This window comes from Mytilus californianus, unplaced genomic scaffold (genome assembly GCF_021869535.1).
Source record: "Mytilus californianus isolate M0D057914Y unplaced genomic scaffold, xbMytCali1.0.p SCAF_4, whole genome shotgun sequence".
Classification (NCBI taxonomy): Eukaryota; Metazoa; Mollusca; class Bivalvia; order Mytilida; family Mytilidae; genus Mytilus; species Mytilus californianus.
In genome coordinates, this window is record NW_026262690.1 from 98,727,094 (window position 1) to 98,751,152 (window position 24,059).

Genomic DNA, 24,059 nt, shown 5'->3' on the forward strand with positions numbered 1-24,059 from the left:
GAGATTATGACCATATCTTGAGGGAAAGAATTTTTTTGGGGAAAAAGGGGGGGGGGGGGATAAAAAGAAATCGTGGGGGTCAATTTTTTCTCATTTCAGATTTCAGAAATTAAAAAGAATTATCCTTCAAATATTTTTTTTTTCTTCAAATTTCAAATATTTCAAGAAGTGATCTTTAAGTGCACAGTATGGTGCATTAGATTTGTAAAATCTTTGACCACATTTATTTATTTGTTATGCCGAATCTACATGTAACTGTGTATTAAGACTTTTAATTTTGGGTCCAGTTTTCAAATTTGTCTATATTAAGGTCCAAAGGGTTCAAAATTAAACTTAGTTTGATTTTAACAAAAATTGAATATATGGGGTTCTTTGATATGCTAAATCTAAACATGTATTTAGATTTATGATTTTGGGCACAGTTTTCAAGTTGGTCCAAATTGGGGTCCAAAATTAAACTTTGTTTGATTTCAACAAAAATTGAATATATGGGGTTCTTTGATATGCAGAATCTAACCATGTATTTAGATTTTTCATTTGTGGGCCCCGCTATCAAATTGGTTTATATTGAGGTCAAAAGGGTCCAAAATTAAACTTTGTTTGATTTCATCAAAAATTGAATTATTGGGGTTCTTTGATATGCAAAATCTAACCGTGTATTTAAATTTTTAATTTTGGGTCCCGTTTTTTAAATTGGTCTACATTAAGGTCCAAAGGGTCCAAAATTAAACTTAGTTTGATTTTAACAAAAATTAAATTCTTGGGGCTCTTTGATATGCGGAATCTAAACATGTGTTTATATTTTTGATTATGGGCCCAGTTTTCAAGTTGGTCCAAGTTGGGGTCCAAAATAAAACTTTGTTTGATTTCAACAAAAATTGAATATATGGGGTTCTTTAATATGCTGAATCTAACCATGTATTTAGATTTTGGATATTGGACCATAATAGGTAAATTAAAAATTTTTAAGTTCTTAGACCACATTCATTCTGTGTCAGAAACCTATGCTGTGTCAAATATTTAATCACAATCCAAATTCAGAGCTGTATCAAGCTTGAATGTTGTGTCCATACTTGCCCCAACTGTTCAGGGTTCGACCTCTGCGGTCGTATCAAGCCCAGCGGAGTGTCTTGTGTATAATTTGGAGTTTAGTATGACGTCCATTATCACTGAACTAGTATACGTATTTGTTTAGGGGCCAGCTGAAGGACGCCTCCGGGTGCGGGAGTTTCTCGCTGCATTCAAGACCCATTGTCCATGCTTTGTCCATCATCTGGAGAGTTCTTACTACTAGCTGCCCTCTTCCTTGTCCTGTCTAGCTAGGTTTTTTTTTAAGAATAACCTTCAGTTCTGGTGATAATTGGCATTGTTCCGTCTCAATTTGTCACTTTCATCTAATCTGATAGGATCTAAAAATAATTGGAAGTTGGTTGATGGCTTGAAAGAGGGGAAATAGTTTGTTGCAATCATATAGTAGCCATCGTTTTCCTTGCTGCACGAATAGTGAGTTGGCGGAGATTTTAGAACTTCTTTTTTCTTGACTGTCTGACAATGGCAACATTTGTTCCAATCAGTTTGATATTTGGATTTCAATGGGTTCACACTTGACATTCTGATAATATTTATCTACACAATTTCAATAGACTGCTAAATGTATAAATTCTTTCAGCGGTTTCAAAGAAAACCCCATCTTCGCTAGCCAAGGATTATGATCCAATCCCCTCCTCTCCACCCTAGCGAAGATGAGAAAACCCCAACAGTTCTTTTCAAACTGCACAAAAATGTGCTTTCGACCAACAATGTCTAATAAAAAAGTGATGTTCCAGGCCAAAATATATGAAAATCAAATTCTAAGTAGAAGAGTCGAAACAAAGTTAAACTTGTAGAGCTAAAATTTGAAAAAGCTGGTTATGACGTATTTTTGATAAAATTTAAAAATAATCTTGAAATATATACAAATTAAATGGTATTGCCATATGAGTTGTGAACAGTAAGCTTGTGACAAATAAAATAATGAATATACAATATAACTGAAAATTCAGATATATAAAATAAAAAATGAGGCAGAGGAAGCTGTGTCTATAGGTGCATGATATTGGGAGCTTCAAAAAATTTTAATTTTATATATTTGGCTTCTCTTTAAAAACCAAATGTACTATTCGACCCCAAACCACTAAGATGGAACTACTAAGTCAACTTTTATGTTAAGAATATTTCTTTTTCAATTGGGATAATGGCCGCCATTTTGAGAAAAAAGGTGGCTAACGGATATTTTCAAACAAGTATCATAAGGGGAGTACCCATGCAAATTTTTATGCTTGTACCACAAACAACGATTTTTCTGAATATTGGCACTCATACCACATCTTCTTATATCTAATTAATCTGCCGGGCTAGTAGTTAAACCTTCAAATGAAAGGCTTTCAGCATAAAATAAATCATTATCAATAAAGCAGTCGAGACATTTCAGTGTATGCACTCTTACTTTTTCTTCTTTGTTTATTTAAAGAAAAACATGGTAACTATGTTTTTTTCTGATTTTTTTGGAAAGGGTGGAATTGAAAGATAATACCTGCTACAGTGGTATTAGAGAACAGCTTACTGTTTAGAATGTTTAAATACTTCATTTTTATTGTGTCTATTTTAAAAGGAAATGCAATCAGAATCAAGTGAATGTAAACCAGAAGAAATGAATAGTGAAGATTATCTGTTTATGTTGTATACCTCTGGCTCTACTGGTAAACCGAAGGGATTAGCTCATTCAACAGCTGGTTATCTACTTTATGCTGGCATGACACAAAAGGTAAAGCATCATTAGATTTCAAATTGTTGTATTGTTGTATTCCACAGTCAAGAGAGATCACAAGATATGTAAGGGTATCAAAAAAAGCTTTTTTCTGACTGATACATATTAATGATCTTTCACATTTAAAAGATTGTTATTATTTAACTGTGTTCAGTAGGACAACCGGATGTGCCTTTTTGGCCAAAATGTGATTCAGCGGCGCTCAGTAGTCCTACGCCGAAAATGGACTATTTTGCATCGGCCGATGTCAACTGAAAAATGGCGCGCTTTAGTATATTTTTTTTCATTCATTTGCGGCAAAGTACCGACGATAAATACTGTAGATTGTAAGCAAATCTATATGAAAAAAATATATGAATTTACATATTATTTTCATTTTTGAACATTAAAATAAAAGGAAATCTCATTTTTTTATATCTGAACATAGAATTTCGGATATTGATTTTCTGCACTGTTGGATAAAATGGCTATATTAAAAATGGGAACAAAATAATACCTATCCTTCTTTTTTCTAAAAATTTTTACATCATATTCTCGCTAGTTTTTGGCATAAAAATTAGTAACGAACATGAGTGTTCAAGCCAGGGCAAAAAATTGTTCCCATTTTAAAGTAGGGGTCTCAAATTTTTATAGGTTTTTCCTTGCACGGTTGGTAGATTTAGAAATTGGAAGAGTTTCTGTTTTTAAAGTAAATATTAACTCAATTCTCATGGAAAAGTGAATTAATAGATATAAAACCCCTTTAAAAATAACAATATGTGTCAATAAATTGTAAAATAATCGATTTTTTTCGAAATTGAAGAAGGCGCCATTTTCGTCTTTTTTTCTATTACGTCAATTGGTCTGCTATAACTATTAGCTGTTTCTAAAAAACCTCCGCCTCGATTTTTTTTATACTTTCATATAATTATCTTTGGTACATAATGTATATGTTATGAAAAAATTAGGCAATTCTATCGAGTAGAAATGGAGAACGGTCATCTTTATTTTGTATGTTCCCACTGAGACTACTATAACACATATATTAGTCTCAGGTTCCCACTATGGGGGCGGGGTCCTCCCTAAACCTTGTTTCTGAAGTACACGATAGCTATTCTACTCTCAAAAATAATTATCCACTAGAATTTATTGAAACATAATAACAAATATATTTGAAGACATCAATAAATTCTTTAGCTGCTAGAACTTTTTGAAGCAGAATTGCCGGAATCGACCTCAACCGATGTTGTGTCAGTATATAGACCAACGTTGTCAATTTCCGTCGCCGAAAATGTCAAAGTAAATGTCATTAAATGTTGGATTCTTTACTTCTTTGTAGCAATTTTGTTTATCTGAATGCCAAGGAAGTCATGCGATATGTTGAATTCATATCAACGTTATACCAAAACAGGCCGAGCTTGGTAAACTAACAGTTTTAGGCCTACATCATCATGGGATTGATTTGTTGATATCGTACTTCGTTGATCCATATTTATTTCGTGAATATTGTTAGTATGTTACCGGCCGATGAGTTTTTAATGAACATCTAATCTGAATAGGCCATAGAAAAGCTATTGTTTTTTTTTTCCATAAGTTTCCATTCGTTAATACAGTTATCGTTATGTGTTTTGTTTTGTTTCTTTTTTGAAAAAGGGGGGGGGGGGTAATTTTGTCAAAGGCATGTGTCATTTTTAGGGGCTCATGATTCTTAATTTCTGGTTTGCAGTGTTGGTTTAAACTCTTCATGACTTTACTTTTTAAAAATTCAATGTGCAGTTTCTTAGGGCATTGATATACATGTAACATGTATAATGACTATTAGACTAGTATTAATATATCTATGCATAGGGGGAGGACCATTTGCTATTCTAGGTAGGTGGTGGGTAGGGAATCCTGGTCTGTTCGCACTAGTACTTGTTCGCTCTGGGTCCTTTCACCCTGTTCTTTTCTTTTATTTTGTCTTCTTTAATCACGAACATATATATTGACAGATATACTGTTCCCAGGTTTAATGTAAATTAGTTGAATGAAGTATGTAAAAGTTTGTTGACAATTTAGTGAATAAACTGCATAAGCCATAACGTGTGAGGTAGTAGGATTTTTTTTCTGGATTGACTTTTTATTTGCATCCATTGCTACACATGCTTTTCTTTCTAAATATATTTTCACTTTTGCATACTCACTGATGCAGAATATTCATTTTCAGCCTGTATTATGTCATGTTATTTAGGGGCCTTTTATACATGTAGCTTACTATGCGTTATTGGTTCTGCTCATTGATGAAAGCTGTCAGAGATCTATACATATATTTATGAACCTTTTCGTCATAAGGTATCTGGTGGAGAGTTGTCTCATTGGCAATCATACCCCAACTTCTTATTTTTAAATTGGAACTGTAATCAAGTCTTAAGCAGGCAAACTGAAAGGGAACTGTATTACCTTTAATAAATAACTACTTACAAAAAAAAATTACACATACAAAATATCAATGAAATATTCAAAGGATACAATGTAGCTAGCCATATGAAATATTTTTATGCCCCCGCTGTAGCGGAGGGGGCATTAAGTTTTACCCTTGTCCGTCTGTACGTACGTACGTCCCAAAATTGGTTTCTGTCCTCTAACTTTAGTTTGCCTCAACCAAATATTATGAAACTTATACACAATGCTTATTACCACAAAACACAGATCAAGTTTGAATTTTGGTGGCGTCACTTTTACCGTTCTAGAGTTATGCCCCTTTACAAATTGAAAAAGTGCTGAATTTTTCGTTTCCGTTCTCTAACTTTAGTTTGCCTCAACCAAATGTTATGAAACTTATACACAATGCTTATTACCACAAAACACAGATCAAGTTTGAATTTTGGCGGCGTCACTTTTACCGTTCTAGAGTTATGCCCCTCTACAAATGAAAAAAAATGCTGAATTTATCGTTTCCGTTCTCTAACTTTAGTTTGCCTCAACCAAATGTTATGAAACTTATACACAATGCTTATTACCACAAAACACAGATCAAGTTTAAATTTAGGTGGCGTCACTTATACCGTTCTAGAGTTATGTCCCTTTACAAATTGAAAAATTGCTGAATTTTTCGTTTCCGTTCTCTAACTTTAGTTTGCCTCAACCAAATGTTATGAAACTTATGCACAATGCTCATAACCACAAAACACAGATCAAGTTTGAATTTAGGTGGCGTCACTTTTACCGTTCTAGAGTTATGCCCCTCTACAAATGGAAAAATTGCTGAATTTTTCGTTTCTGTTTTCTAATTTTAGTTTGCCTCATCCAAATGTTATGAAACATATACACAATGCTAATTACCACAAAACACAGATCAAGGTTGAATTTTGGTGGCATCACTTTAACCGTTCTAGAGTTATGCCCCTTTACACAGGGAAAAATTGCTGAATTTTTCGTTTCCGTTCTCTTACTTTAGTTTGCCTCAACCAAATGTTATGAAACTTATACACAATGCTAATTACCACAAAACACAGATCAAGTTTGAATTTTGGTGGCGTCACTTTTACCGTTCTAGAGTTATGCCCCTTTATAAATGGAAAAATTGCAAAATTTTTATTTTCTTCTAAATATCAAGTAATTTTTAAAATTGGAGTTATCTTCCTTTGTCCATGATTACAGTTGAATCAACTACAATCAATGCTTTATACAATGCAATGTTTAATTTTGACTTCCACTGATAAAACACAGATCAAGTTGAATTTGGGTAGTGTCACTTTAACCATTTTTGAGTTATGCCCCTTTATAAATCGAAAGATTGCAAAGTTTTTAGTTTCCATTCTGTAACTTAAGTTTGCCCCAACCAAACATTATGAAACCTATACACAATATTCATTACCACAAAACTAAGATCAAGTACAAATTTTTTGTTTCCGTTTTCTAACTTTAGTTTGCCTCAACCAAATGTTACTTATACACAATGCTTATTACTACATAATACAGATTAAATACGAAATTTGGTGGCGACACTTTTACCATTCTTGAGTTATGTCCCTTTATAAACATAAAAATTGCAGAATTTTTCGTTTCCGTTCTCTAACTTTAGTTTGTCTCAACCAAATGTTATGAAACTTATACACAACTGTTCTAAAGTTATGCGTGTTTACAAATAGAAAAATTGCTGAATTTTTAGTTTCTGTTCTCTACTTAAGTTAGCCTCAACCAAATGTTAAGAGACTTACACACAATACTTATTACCACAAAACTCAGATCAAGTTCAAATTTGGGTAGCATCACTTTTACCATTCTTCAGTTATGTCCTTTTATAACTATATGATATGCAAGCGGGGGCATCATCTGTGTCTACATGTGGACACTATCCACATTTATTTTGTATGTTGTGCACCTCTTTTCTCCTTTCAGTGGCAGGGGCTATGTTATATGGTTGACTGTATCATAACTTGTGATAGGATATAGTTATGCAATTTTGAATGCCGGTCCCGATGGGACACAGATCCCCACCCCAAATTGATAGGGATAAAATAATTAAATTATTTCACTCAATCTCAACAACAGGGCAAAAGTGAAGGAAATCAATCTAAGCATTCTAGATTATTTAAGTATGTGATATGTGATAAATATTCAAAAGTGAGATTATTTGATCAAATCTAGCCTTGTGATACAATTTCTTGAAAAAGTGTTAAAGCAAAATTGAGTTCTTCTACAACATATGGGTAAATGTCTAATTTTCCATGAATAAGGTCCAATAATTCTGTTAAGGCAAAACTTGAATTCGCCAAAAGCAAAGTGAGCTTTCTGTAAATTACACTCATACAAAATAAAAGGGAAACACTTGAGGCCAGAGGGAAGATATATTCTGTTGTCAAGAGTATAAAATAAAACATGGAATCTTATTAATTATATAACAGTGATATTGCTTTGATAAAAAATTTCATGAAAACAACTGAGTCAATAATCTGAATTTTTTACTAAATATTGTAACATTTCACTTATGCACATTTTAATGTTGATGAGTCTCACATATTTAAAAATCCTCTTTTTACTACACTTTGGAGCCCATAGTCTGCTAAAGCTTCATTTATTTAATCCTGCATTAGGCCCCAGACCACAATTAATAGTCCCGCTTTTCGTTGTCCACGAATATAGTTCCCTTTAATTAAAGTGTATTTTTTCTTTTTTTTTCTTTCCTTTTCTCATACATTTCTTAGTTTTTATAAGGTGGAAATGAAAGAAGAGAGCTGAAATAAATTTTTGGATGTTTTATTTTAACTGATTTTGATATGGAAAGAGTGATTAGGCCAGGTGCAAAAAGGTAATATTTACAGTTTTCGGAACATCTCTTGACTTGTCCATAGGGGTATGGATGTGTATTGGCTAAATTTGTAAGATGTAAACGTTCAATTTTTCTGAAACTTGGATATATTTTTGGACTTGTACTGTACATTACACACACAAAAGATTTGACAAAAAAAAGAAGTAAATTTTTTTTAATGCGACAAAACGTTATAAAGAACTAATAGGGGGAATTAATTGTGGTCTGTGGCCATTAGTTCAACAAAAATATCTGCTAATATTCACTTGAACCACCTGGGTTATTTGGTGGGGTTACCATTCTGTACATGAATATATCTCTCTTAATAAATTTCATATACATTTTGTAAATTGCTGATTCCAGGTATTAAATTTTTTATCCTCAAGTAAAATTATTGTTCTGATATGATGTGTTGTGTACTGAAAAAAAGAAAATATTTTGTTATTAAATTAAGTTTGTTAATTCAATCAAAACGTAATGAAGAATGATAATTATAATGTATTGTATTTCATTGTTATGGCCATCTATGACCCCAATACATAAAATTGAGAATGGAAATGGGGAATGTGTCAAAGAGACAACAACCCGACCATAGAGCAGACAACAGCCGAAGGCCACCAATGGGTCTTGAATGCAGCGAGAAACTCCCGCACCCGGAGGCGTCCTTCAGCTGGCCCCTAAACAAATATGTATACTAGTTCAGTGATAATGGACGTCATACTAAACTCGAAATTATACACAAGAAACTAAAATTAAAAATGATACAAGACTAACAAAGGCCAGAGGCTCCTGACTTGGGACAGGCGCAAAAATGCAGCGGGGTTAAACATGTTTTTTGAGATCTCAACCCTCCCCTATACCTCTAGCCAATGTAGAAAAAACAAACGTACAACAGTACGCACAGTAAAACTCAGTTTAAGAGAAGTCTGAGTCCGATGTCTGAATAGGAAACAAAAGAAAATAAACAAAATGACAATAATACATAAATGAACAAAGGACTACTAGCAGTTACTGACATGCCAGCTCCAGACCTCAATTAAACTGATTGAAAGATTATGTCTTCATCATATGAAAATCAAGTACAATCCCTCCCGTTAGGGGTTTAGTATCATACACTAGATTTCTCACTAGCAGTGTTCACATGCAATGAAAAAATCCGGAAGCCCTAGGTAAAATTGATATCCTGGAACATTGCAAAACATTTTCGCCCTTTACAAAGGCGATTTCGGGGTTAAATAAATAACAGAAATAAATCAGTAAATAATTATTTTAAACAAGCATTCTGAGAGTATTGCATGGCAATACATAGTCCCCTACCAGGTAAAAATGCTTAGTTTTATGAAAATCCAAGTTGATTTGAAAAAGTTATAGAAATAATTAAAGACGACTATCTGAATTTAGTCAAAACTGAAAATTCTTGCTTTTTTTTACCTATCAATTTACTTCTTTAATTTCCCAGCAATGAACCAACTACCAAATAACCTGGAATTTTGTAAGATCAATATTTAATTTAGTTAGATGGGCTTATTCAGACCAGTTGAGACTAAACTTGAAGGTCAAGACTAGTCGAGACTGGTCGAGACTGAGTCGAGACAGGTCTAGCCTTGGTCGAGACCATTTCAGACTACACCAAGATCATCAATTACTGAATCAGACTTATTAAGTAAAGTCGAGACCAAAGTCGAGTACAGTTAAGTACTGTCGAGACAAGTCGAGTAAAATCTGTGCTCGACTTTACTGGTCGAGCACAAAAACTGGTCTTTTCAGACTCTGAGCAGTTTGTAGTGTATAGATTTGTAACTTATCTATAAAATGTCAACAACATTTATCTACACAATGTAATGTATTGAAATATATACATTAATAAAAATAGATTATTATCTAATTAAAGGATTTCTCTTCATAAATTTTTCTGTATATATATATATAGCATTCAGAAAATTAGTTTATACTAAATAACAAACAAACCTGCTAAAAAATTCTTCAAATAATTTAACAATGAATGTCTTTTAAAAAATGAGTTATCTCCCTTTGTACAGAAATATGGTTTAACATAGTACTCTAACATTAGATATGGTCCAGAGTTATGGTCCATAACTCTGGACTAAATTATCAGACCGGAACAAAATTCGAACTTGATCTGTAACTTGTCATGATAAAACAATATACCAAATATCAAATCAATATCTTCAAGCATGAAGAAAAAAAGTGTGGAAAGCTGATTTGCGGGACTGACAGAAGGACAGACAGACAGACAGACAGACGGACAGACAGACAGACAGACAGACGGACGGAGTGCAAACCTAAAGTCCCCTTCGACTTCGTCGGTAGGGGACTAAAAAATAGTTGCAGTTTTATAAAACAATCAAATATAGTATGTCAAAATTGTGTAACCATGTCCTCTACAATATAAAAAAAATGTCTTTTCTGACACAATGCGAAATGCTTGATTTCTTACAGCATAGAATTCTCAATTTGCTCCCTGTGTGAACAAAAAAACATCGCTACGGTCTCCATCCATTGGTAACCTCAGTGGAGGCATTACATTTTTCGCCTAAGCCAGGTGTACCTGGCACTCCCCCCCCCCCCCCCCCCAACCCCTCCCCCCCTTAAAAAAGAAAGAGCCTATTTTGCGTCAAAATAAAGTCCTCTAAATTCTTATTCTAAGGAGTGACACTCGATATCCCACGCTCCCCGAGTATAAGTGATAACAAGAAATGTTTCACTTGTCTGACATAATGTCGGCACATATCCTTTCAAAAGTTTCATTGCTTGTTTGTGCACAGTAGCCCGGGCCTACTAATAGTGCTTTTGATGTCATTGTTTACTTAAACTAACCAACAAGTTTGCAGAAATGAAACTTTTGGTGAAAGAAAAATATATTTAGACCATTTTGAGACAAAATTTACTTGTCTACGAGTTTGCATTAAAAATTGAGGATCAATGTGCTCCATAGTATATACTAATTTAAGATTTCCAGAAAACCTGGGGTTATTTTTAGTAGAACTTATTATGTGAAGGGCATTTTTTTCTTAGAAGACTTTAAACATGGGTTGAAAATTGGCATGTATAAAGGTGATACATGTACAATTCAGGATATACCTGGTTTCTATGAAGTTAAACTTAAGGTAAAATATTTAGAAAGCTGTGAAAATTGCAAAATTTGGTTGAATAGATAGGGATTTTGAATTGATGGTCTGACACCTATATTATTATTCTACGGTATGTATAAGATCCAGTGATAAGATTAAGAGGATATTTGTTGTGTTTTTAATTTCAACTGCAATAAAACAGGATTATCTTTGAATTTTGAATTCTGAATTCTGAATGATCCTTCTCGGCTTTCGTAGAGACGTACTGGGATCAAATTGTTCCAGAAACGTATTGCGCAATAAAAGAAAATTATATAATGACATATTTGTTGAATTATTAATATGAATCCCAGAGAAATATTCATAAACGCAAAGGCAATTTTGTTCACTATCATCCAACTCATAATCTCTAAAAATAACCATTTTACTACATTTATAAGAACACTTTTGAACTCTTTTTTTAACAGTTTCTTTAGAACACATGTTCCAATCTATTCATATTCTTTTTACTTCAAAACTATTTCTTAACCAGTAGGACAACCGAAAGCGCCTGAGTATTGATTTGGGTGCTCAGTGATACGGTTCACTAGACGACGTTGTCAACACGTAATGGCGGCCATTGTTTGACGTTGGATTTGGCATTCCACGCTGTAAAGATGCATTTATGACATTCTTGGATGCTAAAACTTAATGCCACACAACATAAAAGGTAAAGGATTATTTCAGATATACCGAGTTAATTATTTTCAAATAAGTGGGATCCCAAAAAATTGATTTAAATGGCAAAAATAAAGTGTAAAATTATATGAAACATGAAAATTGAAATCCCATTTTTCATCATTTCCTTTTCATATATTGAATAAACTATTTACACCAACCACTGGTGAATTATATTCGGATTTCGGTCTTAGGTATCCGTCCTTGTCTCAGGGAATATTATACCCACACAAGTTGTCAACATACGTTTTCAAACTGTTCAAAGTGTTCTCCACAATCTCCCTGGAAAATATTCACGCTATCACTTCGTGCTCAGATAATAAAAAATTGTAAACCTCTAACAGCAAATACGGACCAAAATTAATCAAATTTGAAATCACCGATGATCACGTGTAATGCCGACTGTAAGTTCTCTAAAAAGGGGGTAATTTCTCCCCCAAAGACACATGAATTTTGCTGACCGTCTCAAATTCAACTCAAAAGTCCATTATCAAATCAGAGGCAGGTTTAATGGGGGCCAGGGGGCCCAGACCCCCCCCCCCTTTTGTGGGAAAAATTTGGTTGATTATATTGGGAATCACTGACGCATGACTGGAGCGGGCCCCCTCTTAGGCAGTTAGTGGGCCCCCTCTTATTAAAATTTCTGGATCCGCCACTGCAAATCGTTAGAATGTAAGACATATTCACTTCAACTGTTGGCTATTTTATAGCTGGTCTAATATTAATAGACTCATCCCATTTCATATACACCAAAATTTAATATTTAAAAAAACTTTCATTATTACATTAACATAATATAAAGGGAAATCAATCACAAGCACTTGTTTCTGACAATGGGGGGTTCACTATCCATACTCGTACGAAAATTTTTATTTCTATGTGGGTGGGTGGGTAGGAGGAATTTAAGGGGTCATTATATTCATTTTCTTATTTTGCTATTATGGCTTATTAATTTTTTTTCAATCTGTACACAATTGTTCTTTCCTTTTTATTGGACAGAATAATCATGTTCATCCTGTGTCACCACTCTTGAGCAATGTTTATTTTATGTTCGGTTATTACCATGATTGCATGGACATGTACCAGATCTTTCCCATAAAAAATTAACTAATATAGCCATCCTCTAAATCATATCTCTGAAATTATAAAAGAAATTTACACATTGAAATTAACCAATCACCCACCCATTTGAAAAGCTTGTACACATGCTGCTTTGCATTACATGAATCCCCAGAAACTAATTAATTTACAATTTACAATACATGTTATATCTGACATGTTATATTCTTCCAATGATTATATACACAATCTAATTAGAAATGATAATCCATTAACAATATTACTTTCTCAAACTTCATTAATATTGTCAAATTCAAGGTGTCAATTTAGTGACAATACAGTCATGACAGTGGTGGTTCCAGGATTTAAATCAAAATAAAACTGGGTTGTGAGTGCCCCCAAAATGTATAAATTTCAGCTTGCATTGTATAATGGACATGTTATGATCTTATGATGTTTATGCAAACTATTAAATATAAAAATGTTATCAAAAGGTTTAATTTTGGTATAACATAAATTTGCTCCTTGTTAAACCTAAAAATTATTTTTCAAGACTTTTGAAATGTTTTCTTTGTCTGAAACTTTTATGTACATGTATTGAGCAAAAATGCTGGGGCATAATTATCTATAATACTTAATAAATACATGTATATGTATTTTCTTGGTAATTTATTTGGCAAATTTGTATTCATGTGTTGATAATAACAATGCAAAGTTTAATTTTGCTTTGAATAATTTAGTATATATACATTAATAGTAATTGTATGTAAATTTGCTTTATATTTCATTTACATGTACTTACAGGATGGAGAAAGATGTTCACTATGGATCAAAAATTCAAAACAGAGGACCTTTTTATTCAAACAAAAATAATTGTAAATGTATGATATTCTGTACATACAACAAATAATCAAATGGAATGTCCAGTGATGTTGAAAGCAAAATTATTTTTGTTAACAGAAAACAATAGGACTACAATATATTAAGGGTAATATAAGTAATTCAAAATTGTCTGTTCAAGGTTACAAAAGTGGGTTATTGACAATGTGCTATGATTTCAATCCCCCCAAATATGAAACAAAAACATAATATACATGGTATTTAAACTGTTTTCATAAGGAAACAGACTGAAAATATTCTGCATTTAAAAGTCAGACATAAAAGTTGCCAATGGAATAAATTGGGACTGGAACTTAAAATTTATAGGATATAGGCCAAGGAATCATTCGGACTTTAAGGCCAAATGGTATACTTTTAATAGTTTAAAGATTTTATTCTATTATCTATGCTGTATAAATGTCAATATTGTTTCATTTGGATTTAAAACCTAATTTCAAGAATGAAGGGTACAGTAATTTAAAATTAATTTAAATGATTAAAAACAATATAAGGGAAGTAACTCTTACAAGATGTGCATTATATCCTAATGAAGTGTTTTAATGAATTTGTCCATTTTTTCAGATAAGAGAATGACTTAAGCAGACTGGTCGGTATAAGGACATCATTCGTAAATATAACTCAACATGCAGACATCTTATACGTTCGGGTATTTCACATCCAATCTTTTATGGTAATATTCTTTACAAAGCACAAAAATGTCCATATTCACCTCAAAAGCTAACAAAACCTTTAAACAGACTTATTAAGAAGGGATATAGTTACGATACTGTTGTCAGGTCATTAAAGATAGCATATTTTGGCTTTAATATTGATTCACTTATAGGGTCTTTGCATCGGAATTAAACACATTTATTCCAAAAAACCAGTTGTTGGCATGATACGGGTTATGTTCTTCTCATATATATTATGATGGTATGATACTAAACCCCTAACGGGAGGGATTGTACTTGATTTTCATATGATGAGGACATAATCTTTCAATCAGTTTAATTGAGGTCTGGAGCTGGCATGTCAGTAACTGCTAGTAGTCCTTTGTTCATTTATGTATTATTGTCATTTTGTTTATTTTCTTTTGATTCCTATTCAGACATCGGACTCGGACTTCTCTTAAACTGAGTTTTACTGTGCGTACTGTTGTACGTTTGTTTTTTCTACATTGGCTAGAGGTATAGGGGAGGGTTGAGATCTCAAAAAACATGTTTAACCCCGCCGCATTTTTGCGCCTGTCCCAAGTCAGGAGCCTCTGGCCTTTGTTAGTCTTGTATCATTTTTAATTTTAGTTTCTTGTGTATAATTTGGAGTTTAGTATGACGTCCATTATCACTGAACTAGTATACATATTTGTTTAGGCCCTTGCTCCAGCGACTCATTTTTTGATTTTTGTTTATTTTTTTGCTGTCAGTGACAACAAAAAAAACAAAAAAACAAAACAAAAACAAAAATAGAAATGAGTCGCTGAGGCCAGGGCTGGTCTACCATTATATACCATTCTAATGATCAGGCAAAGGGAGCAATTAATCGACTATGTGACTGCTGGACTAATATCCACGGTGTATATTCGTAACGCTTGGTTTCAGATTATTTCGTCACGGAACGCTTACTTTCAGCCTTTTTTCAATATCACACCGTAGATTGTAAATTTGTATAGGGTGAAACTCCGATTTTACAGACAAAAATACACAACCAAGTGTCTCACGGAACTTTTGCATATTTGCTCTTTTTTTCATTAAATTTACTCTACACACGTGTAAAAATCTACTTAAAGTTTCACACTTTTTGTTAGATGACGAAACAGTGGAGTTGAAGAGTTATTTGTTAACTTTAGTTCTTCCATGCCCCATAGCTGAGTCATAATATTCATACATAAAAAGTCATTTAATTGTTCTGAAATGTTTAAGCCAGAACAATTGTAGAAGGCCCTAGATGATGCTTTTGATTGTGCTATGACTGTTCATGACCATAATCTATCAAAATCTTTTGTTAGATTAGATTTAGATTCTATAAGTAAAACAATGCCGTACTTTGATTAATACCAGGTTATGTTCGTTAACTCGTTTACACCTGACCTAAGTCGGGAGCCTGTTGTTCATTGGTTGTCGTTTGTTGATGTTCATAAGTGTTTCTCGTTTCTCGTTTTTTATATAGATTAGAGCGTTGGTTTTTCTGTTTTGATGGTTTTACACTAGTCATTTTGGGGCCTTTTATAGCTTACTGTTCGGTGTTATTCAAATCTCCGTGTTGAAGGCAGCACTTTGACCTATAATTTTTTTACTTTTTTACACATTGTGACTTGGATTGAGAGTTGTCTCATTGGCACTCATACCACATCTTAAATTCTTATTTCTATTGAACCGGTATTAATGAATGTATACCGTATATTGCTTATCACTCATAAATAGGATTTTCTATCTTTGTTATTTCCTATTAAAACCTTGTTTTCTTTCTTATTCCCGTTCAAAAACCTATTTTTTTTTATATTTTTTATATAAATTTTAGGTACGGCATGCCGTACCAAAGACAATTATTGGTACGGCATCTGATACTGGAGTACCCTCTACAGTGTAGTACTTAGCGTGTGCTGTTCATTTTCAATTTCGTCACTTTTGCATATTTCATAAATTCTTTGACCCCTGGGCACTTTTAAATATCTTCCTCTTTCAATGGCAAGGTTATGAGCACTTACTCTTAATATTTACATAATGAGGATCGAGCTGATCTATTTCTTAAAGCATGAACATAAGCTGCACGATCACTCATTTTGTAAACACTCTGGAAAAATGTTAATTTTGGAGATGCTGAAATATTTGCATGTTGTTCTTGAAAACCCTGGTCAATTATTCTTTGTTGAGTCAGTTTCTGAAGTCAATATTAACTTATGTAATTCAATTTATACATTCATAAAGATAAGTATTTAAATAAAATCGAATGAAGTCTAGGGATTGCCCATGATCGGTGAATATTATAGAAAAGTTCAAACAAAGCACACAATTCATATATAATAATTTCATAAAATTGTCACATGTACAAAGTTTTCTAAAAATAAATGCAAACAATAAACACTGTAAATATTGAAATCAACAAGCCAGGACACTCGGTTGTTGACCTCGGTTGATTTGAGAATGCAGATCAGTAGCTAACAAATAATTAGTCGCCAATGAGAGGGCAAGTGAGGTGCCTCGATATAATATATTCTAAAATTGTTATCATAAATATATGATATACGATAAAAAATGCACAAAAAGCAGCAATAATAAAGTTTGTACTTCCCCCTTCTGGACACTCGCATGACCGACATACAGTAAACAAACACATATGGGGCGAAGAAAAGGGCTACCACACAGTTAAATTTCAAATAAACATGTATACACATATATGACAATAACAAAGTGTGTTTCAAAATACTCGATAAGTATTTAATTTACAACAGTTTACATATACATGTATAAGATATAAAGGTAATGTTGAACGTTTTTTAAAAAATCACCCACTACGTATACTGAGGATGCAAATCTTATTGTTAACATATCAAAGTCGTTATAATCTGTTTCATGCATAAAACTGATAAAATGAAAACATTCAAATGTTAACAAGAGGCTGTCAGAGTGACAGCAAACTGGATTTTCCTGCAGAGGTCGAACCCTGAACAGTTGAGCAAGTATGGACACTACATTTAAGCTTAAAACAGCTCTGAATTTGGATTGTGATTGAATATTTGACACAGCATAGGTTTCTGACACAAAATGAATGTGGTTTAAGAACTGAAATAGTTGAAATTGGACATTTAAATACCTATTATGGTCCAATATCAAAAATCTAAGTACATATTATAATCAGCATATCAAAGAACCCCAAGAATTCAATTTTTGATGAAATCAGACAAAAGTTTAATTTAAGACCCTTTGGACCTCAATGTGGACCAATTTGATAAAGGAGCCCACAATCCAAAATCTCTCAATACATGGTTAGATTCAGCATTTCAAAGAACCCCATAAATAATTTTTGAAAAGGGAAAATCTAATATTTAAATACAGGTTTAGATTCAGCATTTGAAAGAACCCTATATATATTTAATTTATGTTGAAATGAAACACAGGTTAATTTTATCCATAATATTTTCTGTGCAAAGGAAATAACTCAAACTGGATAAATAGTTCTCTAAAATAAGATATGATGCAATTTTTCAAATTATAATCAATAATATAATAACAACAACCAGTGATGACTAAGTTCTCTAAAATTAGATTTGATTTAACACTCAAACATTGCTAGAATCAGCATATCAAAGAACCAAAGAATTCTTTATGAAATTATTCAAATGTGTAATTTAGGACCCTTTGGACCTCAGTGTGGTATTATCTTATTAATAATGAAAAGAAATACAGGTTTAGATTAAGCATTTCAAAGAAACCTATATATATATTTAATTTATGTTGAAATCAAACACAGTTTAATTTTGGACCCCAATTTGGACCAACTTGAAAACTAGGCCCAAAATCAGAAATCTAAATATATGTTTATTAATAGACAATATAGATTTGTTTTATTGTCCCATTCAAGAATATATATGGTTTAGGGGTGGGGATTTAGACCGTTTACAAGTTATCAAAAAGAAGGGGGGTGCCGGTCACCCCCATGGACTTCCCCTATATTTCATTTGATTTGTTTTATTGCATACAAGAATATATATGGTTTAGGGGTTGGGATCTCGACCATTTACAAGTTCTCAAACAGGAGGGGGTGGGGGTGACCCCAGGGGACTCGCCTTTCATTTTTTATTTGATTTGTTTTATAGTCCCATACAAGAATATATATAGTTTCAGGGTGTGGATCTTGACCGTTAACAAGTTTTCAAAAAGAAAGGGGGTGGGGTGACCCCCATGGACTTCCTCTATATTTCATTTGATTCGTGTTATTGTCCCATACAAGAATCTATATGTTTTAGGGGTGGGGATCTCGACCGTTTACAAGTTCTTCAACAGGAGGGGGTGGGGGTGACCCCAGGGGACTCGCCTTGTATTTCATTTGATTTGTTTTATTGTCCCATACAAGAATATATATGGTTTCCGGGTGGAGATTTTGACCGTTTACAAGTTTTCAAAAAAAGGGGGGTGGGGGTGACCCCAGGGGACTCCCCCTCAATTTCATTTGATTAGTTTTATTGTCCCATTCAAGAATATATATGGTTTAGGGGTGGGGATCTCGACTGTTTACAAGTTATCAAAAAGAAGGAGGGTGGGGGTGACCCCCATGGGCTTCCCCTATATATCATTTGATTTGTTTTATTGTCCCATTCAAGAATATATATGGTTTAGGGGTGGGGATCCCGACGGTTTAAAAGTTCTCAAACAGAATGGGGTGGGGTGACCCCAGGGGCCTCGCCTTTTATTTCATTAGATTTGTTTTATGGTCCCATACAATAATATATATGGTTTCGGGGTGGGGATCTTAACCGTTTACAAGTTCTCAAAACAGGATGGGATGGGGGTGACACCCAGGGACTCCCCCTATATTTCATTTGATTTGTGTTATTGTCCCGTACAAGAATATATATGGTTTAGGGGTGGGGATCTCGACCGTTTACAAGTTCTTCAACAGGAGGGGTGGGGGTGACCCCAGGGGACTCGCCTTTTATTTCATTTGATTTGTTTTGTTGTCACATACAAGAATATATATGGTTTCAGGGTTGGGATCTTGACCGTTTACAAGTTTTCAAAAATTAGGGGGGGTGGGGGTGAACCCGGGGACTCCCCAAATATTTCATTTGATTTGTTTTATTGTCCCATACAAGAATATATATGGTTTAGGGGTGGGGATCTCAACCGTTTACAAGATAAAAGCACATTCTCAAATTGAAAGGGGTGGGGGTAAGAATATATATGGTTTAGGGAGACTTAATTATCTACAAAATGTCATATAATGAACAGTTAATTTAAAATTTCATTTATACAGTCCTACTAGTAAATTTCAAACTTTATATATACAGTCCTACAGATCTTATCAGGAAACAGAAAATTTTCAAATAAATCTGTCACTCCAATGATATTATATGCTAAGATATAACCCAGATCTAATTAATAATTAATAATGTAATTAACTTCAAAATGTCTAATAATATTGCTTATAATCATTACCACTTAGGAAATAGATAATTTTCAAATAAATCTGTCACTCCAATTTTTATTGTGAGATAAGACATTATGCTTAGTCATAAAAAAAGATAACAATTAAGAGTAAAATATTTAAAAATTCCACTTTTGGATATGAAAATGGCGTTCACTCACAAAGGAGATATACTAATATCTTGAAAATTGAACTAGACCTTCATTAAGTCCCAGGAAACAACATATTTAAATTTGAAAAAAATTTGTTATAGCGTTTTCATGTTATTGTGCTGACACTGTTTGGCAGCCGCCCATTGTCCCGCCCAGCCGCCCGCCTTACATCACCATTTTAATAACCGATATTTCCTTCGAAAATCCGGTTAAAAATTACCAGAACAGCTTCTGATGTATTAGTATGACAAACGTATTTGAGATTGTTTGAAAATTAATAATGTTTTCAAATTGTAAAAATAATAAAATTTTAAGAAAATGTGATTCCCTTCTTTTATGTGCTTTCTTATAATTCCCAAATTCTACAAGATCTCCAATCACAAATGCTTAGAAGATTAGGCCCTTATTTTCAATTTCATTTTTGAAAATTAATTTAAAATTGGAATACAGGGGCATTGGTCATACAATATTCTTATTGTTAAATCAAACGATAATAGCAAGAATACGTTAAAAAGGGGAAAAATAAGTAAAAGTACCGAAAAAAATAAGAAATTTTACTTAAATTGAATTGAAAATAAATAAATAAATAAATGTGGATAGTGTCCACATGTGGAGACAGATGATGCCCCTGCTTGCATATCATATAGATATAAAGGGACATAACTGAAGAACGGTAAAAGTGACGCTACCCAAATTTGAACTTGATCTGAGTTTTGTGGTAATAAGCATTGTGTGTAAGTCTCATAACATTTGGTTGAGGCTAACTTAAGTAGAGAACAGAAACTAAAAATTCAGCAATTTTTTTATTTGTAAATACGCATAACTCTTGAACGTTTGTGTATAAGTTTTATAATATTTGGTTGAGACAAACTAAAAAATTCAGCAATTTTTATGTTTATAAAGGGACATAACTCGAGAAAGGTAAAAGTGTTGCCACCAAATTTCGTACTTAATCTGTATTATGTAGTAATAAGCATTGTGTATAAGTTTCATAGCATTTGGTTGAGGCAAACTAAAGTTAGAAAACAGAAACAAAAAATTTGTACTTGATCTTAGTTTTGTTGTAATGAATATTGTGTATAAGTTTCATAATGTTTGGTTGGGGCAAACTTAAAATACAGAATGGAAACTAAAAATTTTGCAATCTTTCGATTTATAAAGGAGCATAACTCAATAATGGTTAAAGTGACACTACCCAAATTCAACTTGATCTGTGTTTTATCAGTGGAATTCAAAATTAAACATTGCATTGTATAAAGCATTGATTGTAGTTGATTCAACTATAATCATGGACAAAGGAAGATAACTCCAATTTAAAAAATCACTTGATATTTAGAAGAAAATAAAAATTTTGCAATTTTTCCATTTATAAAGGGGCATAACTCTGGAACAGTTAAAGTGACGCCACCAAAATTCAAACTTGATCTGTGTTTTGTGGTAATAAGCATTGTGTATAAGTTTCATACATTTGGTTGAGGCAAACTAAAATTAGAGAACAGAAACGAAAAATTCAGCAATTTTTCCATTTGTAGAGGGGCATAACTCTAGAACGGTAAAAGTGACGCCACCAAAATTCAAACTTGATCTGTGTTTTGTGGTAATAAGCATTGTGTAAAGTGTAGAAAAGTTAAATGTTTTAATACTGTTGCTAGATGAAAGAGTCTTAGATTGTATGTACTCTAAAAGATCTTTGGAATTTTTTAGTATCCACATCTGATTCACGCCACCTCTAGAAAAGGCAGTTTCACAATAACTTTGAACCCGGCTTTGTTTGCTGATAAAATTGATGTTAATAATTTAGAAAGAGGTTTCGTGGTGCACTTGGAAGACCCAGCAATATACCGTTGTTTGTGAGGACACTTATGTAGTTTAGGTATCCAATACAGTGATGGAAGATCCAGTTCTTCATCTCTGGGTGAAATTCCAAAGGAACATAGAACAGACCTATGATTATCCAGGATTTCCTCTTTAGTAAGTGTCGTGGGGGTAAATGTTGAGTTTCCAAGTGAATTGTCAATACCTAATTCATTTATGAAGCAGTTTATGTAATGTGATTTACACACAAAAACGATGTTGTTTGGGGCTTTATCTGGGGGGACAACAACATATTTGTCATGGAGGTAGGACAAGTGTTTTGCAACATTTGGGTCTTTAAAAAATGACGTAGCATGGGTATTGATAGGCCCATTCAGTTTCTTAGTTCTGATTTGTATTAACGACCTCACAGCCTTAATCCATTCGGAAAGAGTATCTACGTCTTCTTTCTCGCGTTTAAACCATTGCCTGGCATAATCCTCGACTGAATCCATCAGTATTTTGAAGTTGATGGATTAAAGCTCACGATATTTCGGACCTTTGGATAACACATTTCGCAAGGAAGTGTTATTGATAATGTTGAGGTCACCGGTAATAACGTGACCTGCAGGATTATATATGAATGGGGAACTAGTACAGATGCAAACAGGAGGTTTAAACTTGAAGTCGTCAATATTGAGATCCTGCAACACGTGTTTGTAATTGAAAATTTTAGATGCAAATGGTTTGGTATAGGTATAAGAAATGATTGGTACAGTCTGATCTTTAAAATAGGGAGGTATTTTCGATTTAACTAATTTATGATGAAGGATATTGCCCAAGTTGACGGCATTGAGACCTTTGTTGGCAAAGGAAAGTTTAAGAAAGGATCTTTTCTCTTTTTATACGACCGCAAACAAATTTTGCGGTCGTATATTGGTATGACGCTGGCGTCGTCGTCGTCGTCGTCCGAAGACACATTGGTTTTCGCACTATAACTTTACTTTAAGTGAATGGATCTCTATGAAATTTTACCATAAGGTTCAATACCACAAAAGGAAGGTTGGGATTGATTTTGGTACCAACAGTTAAGGAATTAGGGGCCAAAAAGGGGCCAAAAATAAGCATTTTCTAGTTTCCACACAATAACTTGTGTGTTAGTGTATGGATCTCTCTGAAATTATACCACAAGTTTCCATACCACAAAGGGATGGTTAGGATTTGCTTTGGGGGGTTATGGCTCAAACCGTTTAGGAATTAGGGGGGAAAAGGGGGGAAAACAAGGTTGTCCAGGTTAATGGACAAATACTTTAGTACAAAACATAATTTAAAGCAGTGTAAGGGAGATAAATCAAATACATCATTTGAATTACCTCCCTTACACTGCTTTTTAATTATGTATAAAGTAATGTTTAATGAACAATTAAGACAATTTGAAACAGTGTAAGGGAGGTAATCCAAATACAAAGTTTTGATTACTTTCCTTACACTGCTTTTAAATTATGTTTAAAGAAATGCATATTTATAAAGGAAGACCAGTAAAAATATCTGCAAATGTTGCATCTTTTTTTTTACAAATAAATCCATATGAAAGATTTGACACCATATTTTCAATTCTATTATAAAATAGATTAAGTTAGCACTATGGAAAATTTAAATGGGTAATTATGGTTGCAAACTCCATTGGAAATTTGAATTGAGATTATGACCATATCTTGAGGGAAAGAATTTTTTGGGGGAAAAGGGGGGGGGGATAAAAAGAAATTGTGGGGGTCAATTTTTTCTCATTTCAGATTTCAGAAATTAAAAAGAATTATCCTTCAAATATTTTTTTTTTTCAAATTTCAAATATTTCAAGAAGTAATCTTTAAGTGCACAGTATGGTGCATTAGATTTGTAAAATCTTTGACCACATTTATTTATTTATTATGCCGAATCTACATGTAACTGTGTATTAAAAGATTTTTAATTTTGGGTCCAGTTTTCAAATTTGTCTATATTAATGGCGAACGTAGATACAAGTATCTTGTCTTGGGGAGGGATAAATCCTACTTTGTAAAGAATCACTCTGATTCAAACAAAAAATTCTCTGAAACTGACAGTATCAAGATGCTTGATTTCTTGATTGACAACATATTTGTTACGTTTGG

The 24,059-nt window shown here is 33.1% G+C and overlaps 1 protein-coding gene across 2 annotated transcripts in view; it reads left to right on the forward strand.

Annotated features, from left to right (window-relative positions):
* The window catches only part of LOC127698940 (acetyl-coenzyme A synthetase 2-like, mitochondrial), a 345,845-nt gene that overhangs the window by 75,057 nt on the left and 246,729 nt on the right, over nt 1-24,059 (forward strand). For both annotated transcript variants that reach the window (XM_052202708.1, XM_052202709.1), the window contains exon 5: nt 2,651-2,803. In XM_052202708.1, coding sequence (XP_052058668.1) covers nt 2,651-2,803 — 153 coding nt within the window. The remainder of the gene's footprint in view (nt 1-2,650; nt 2,804-24,059) is intronic.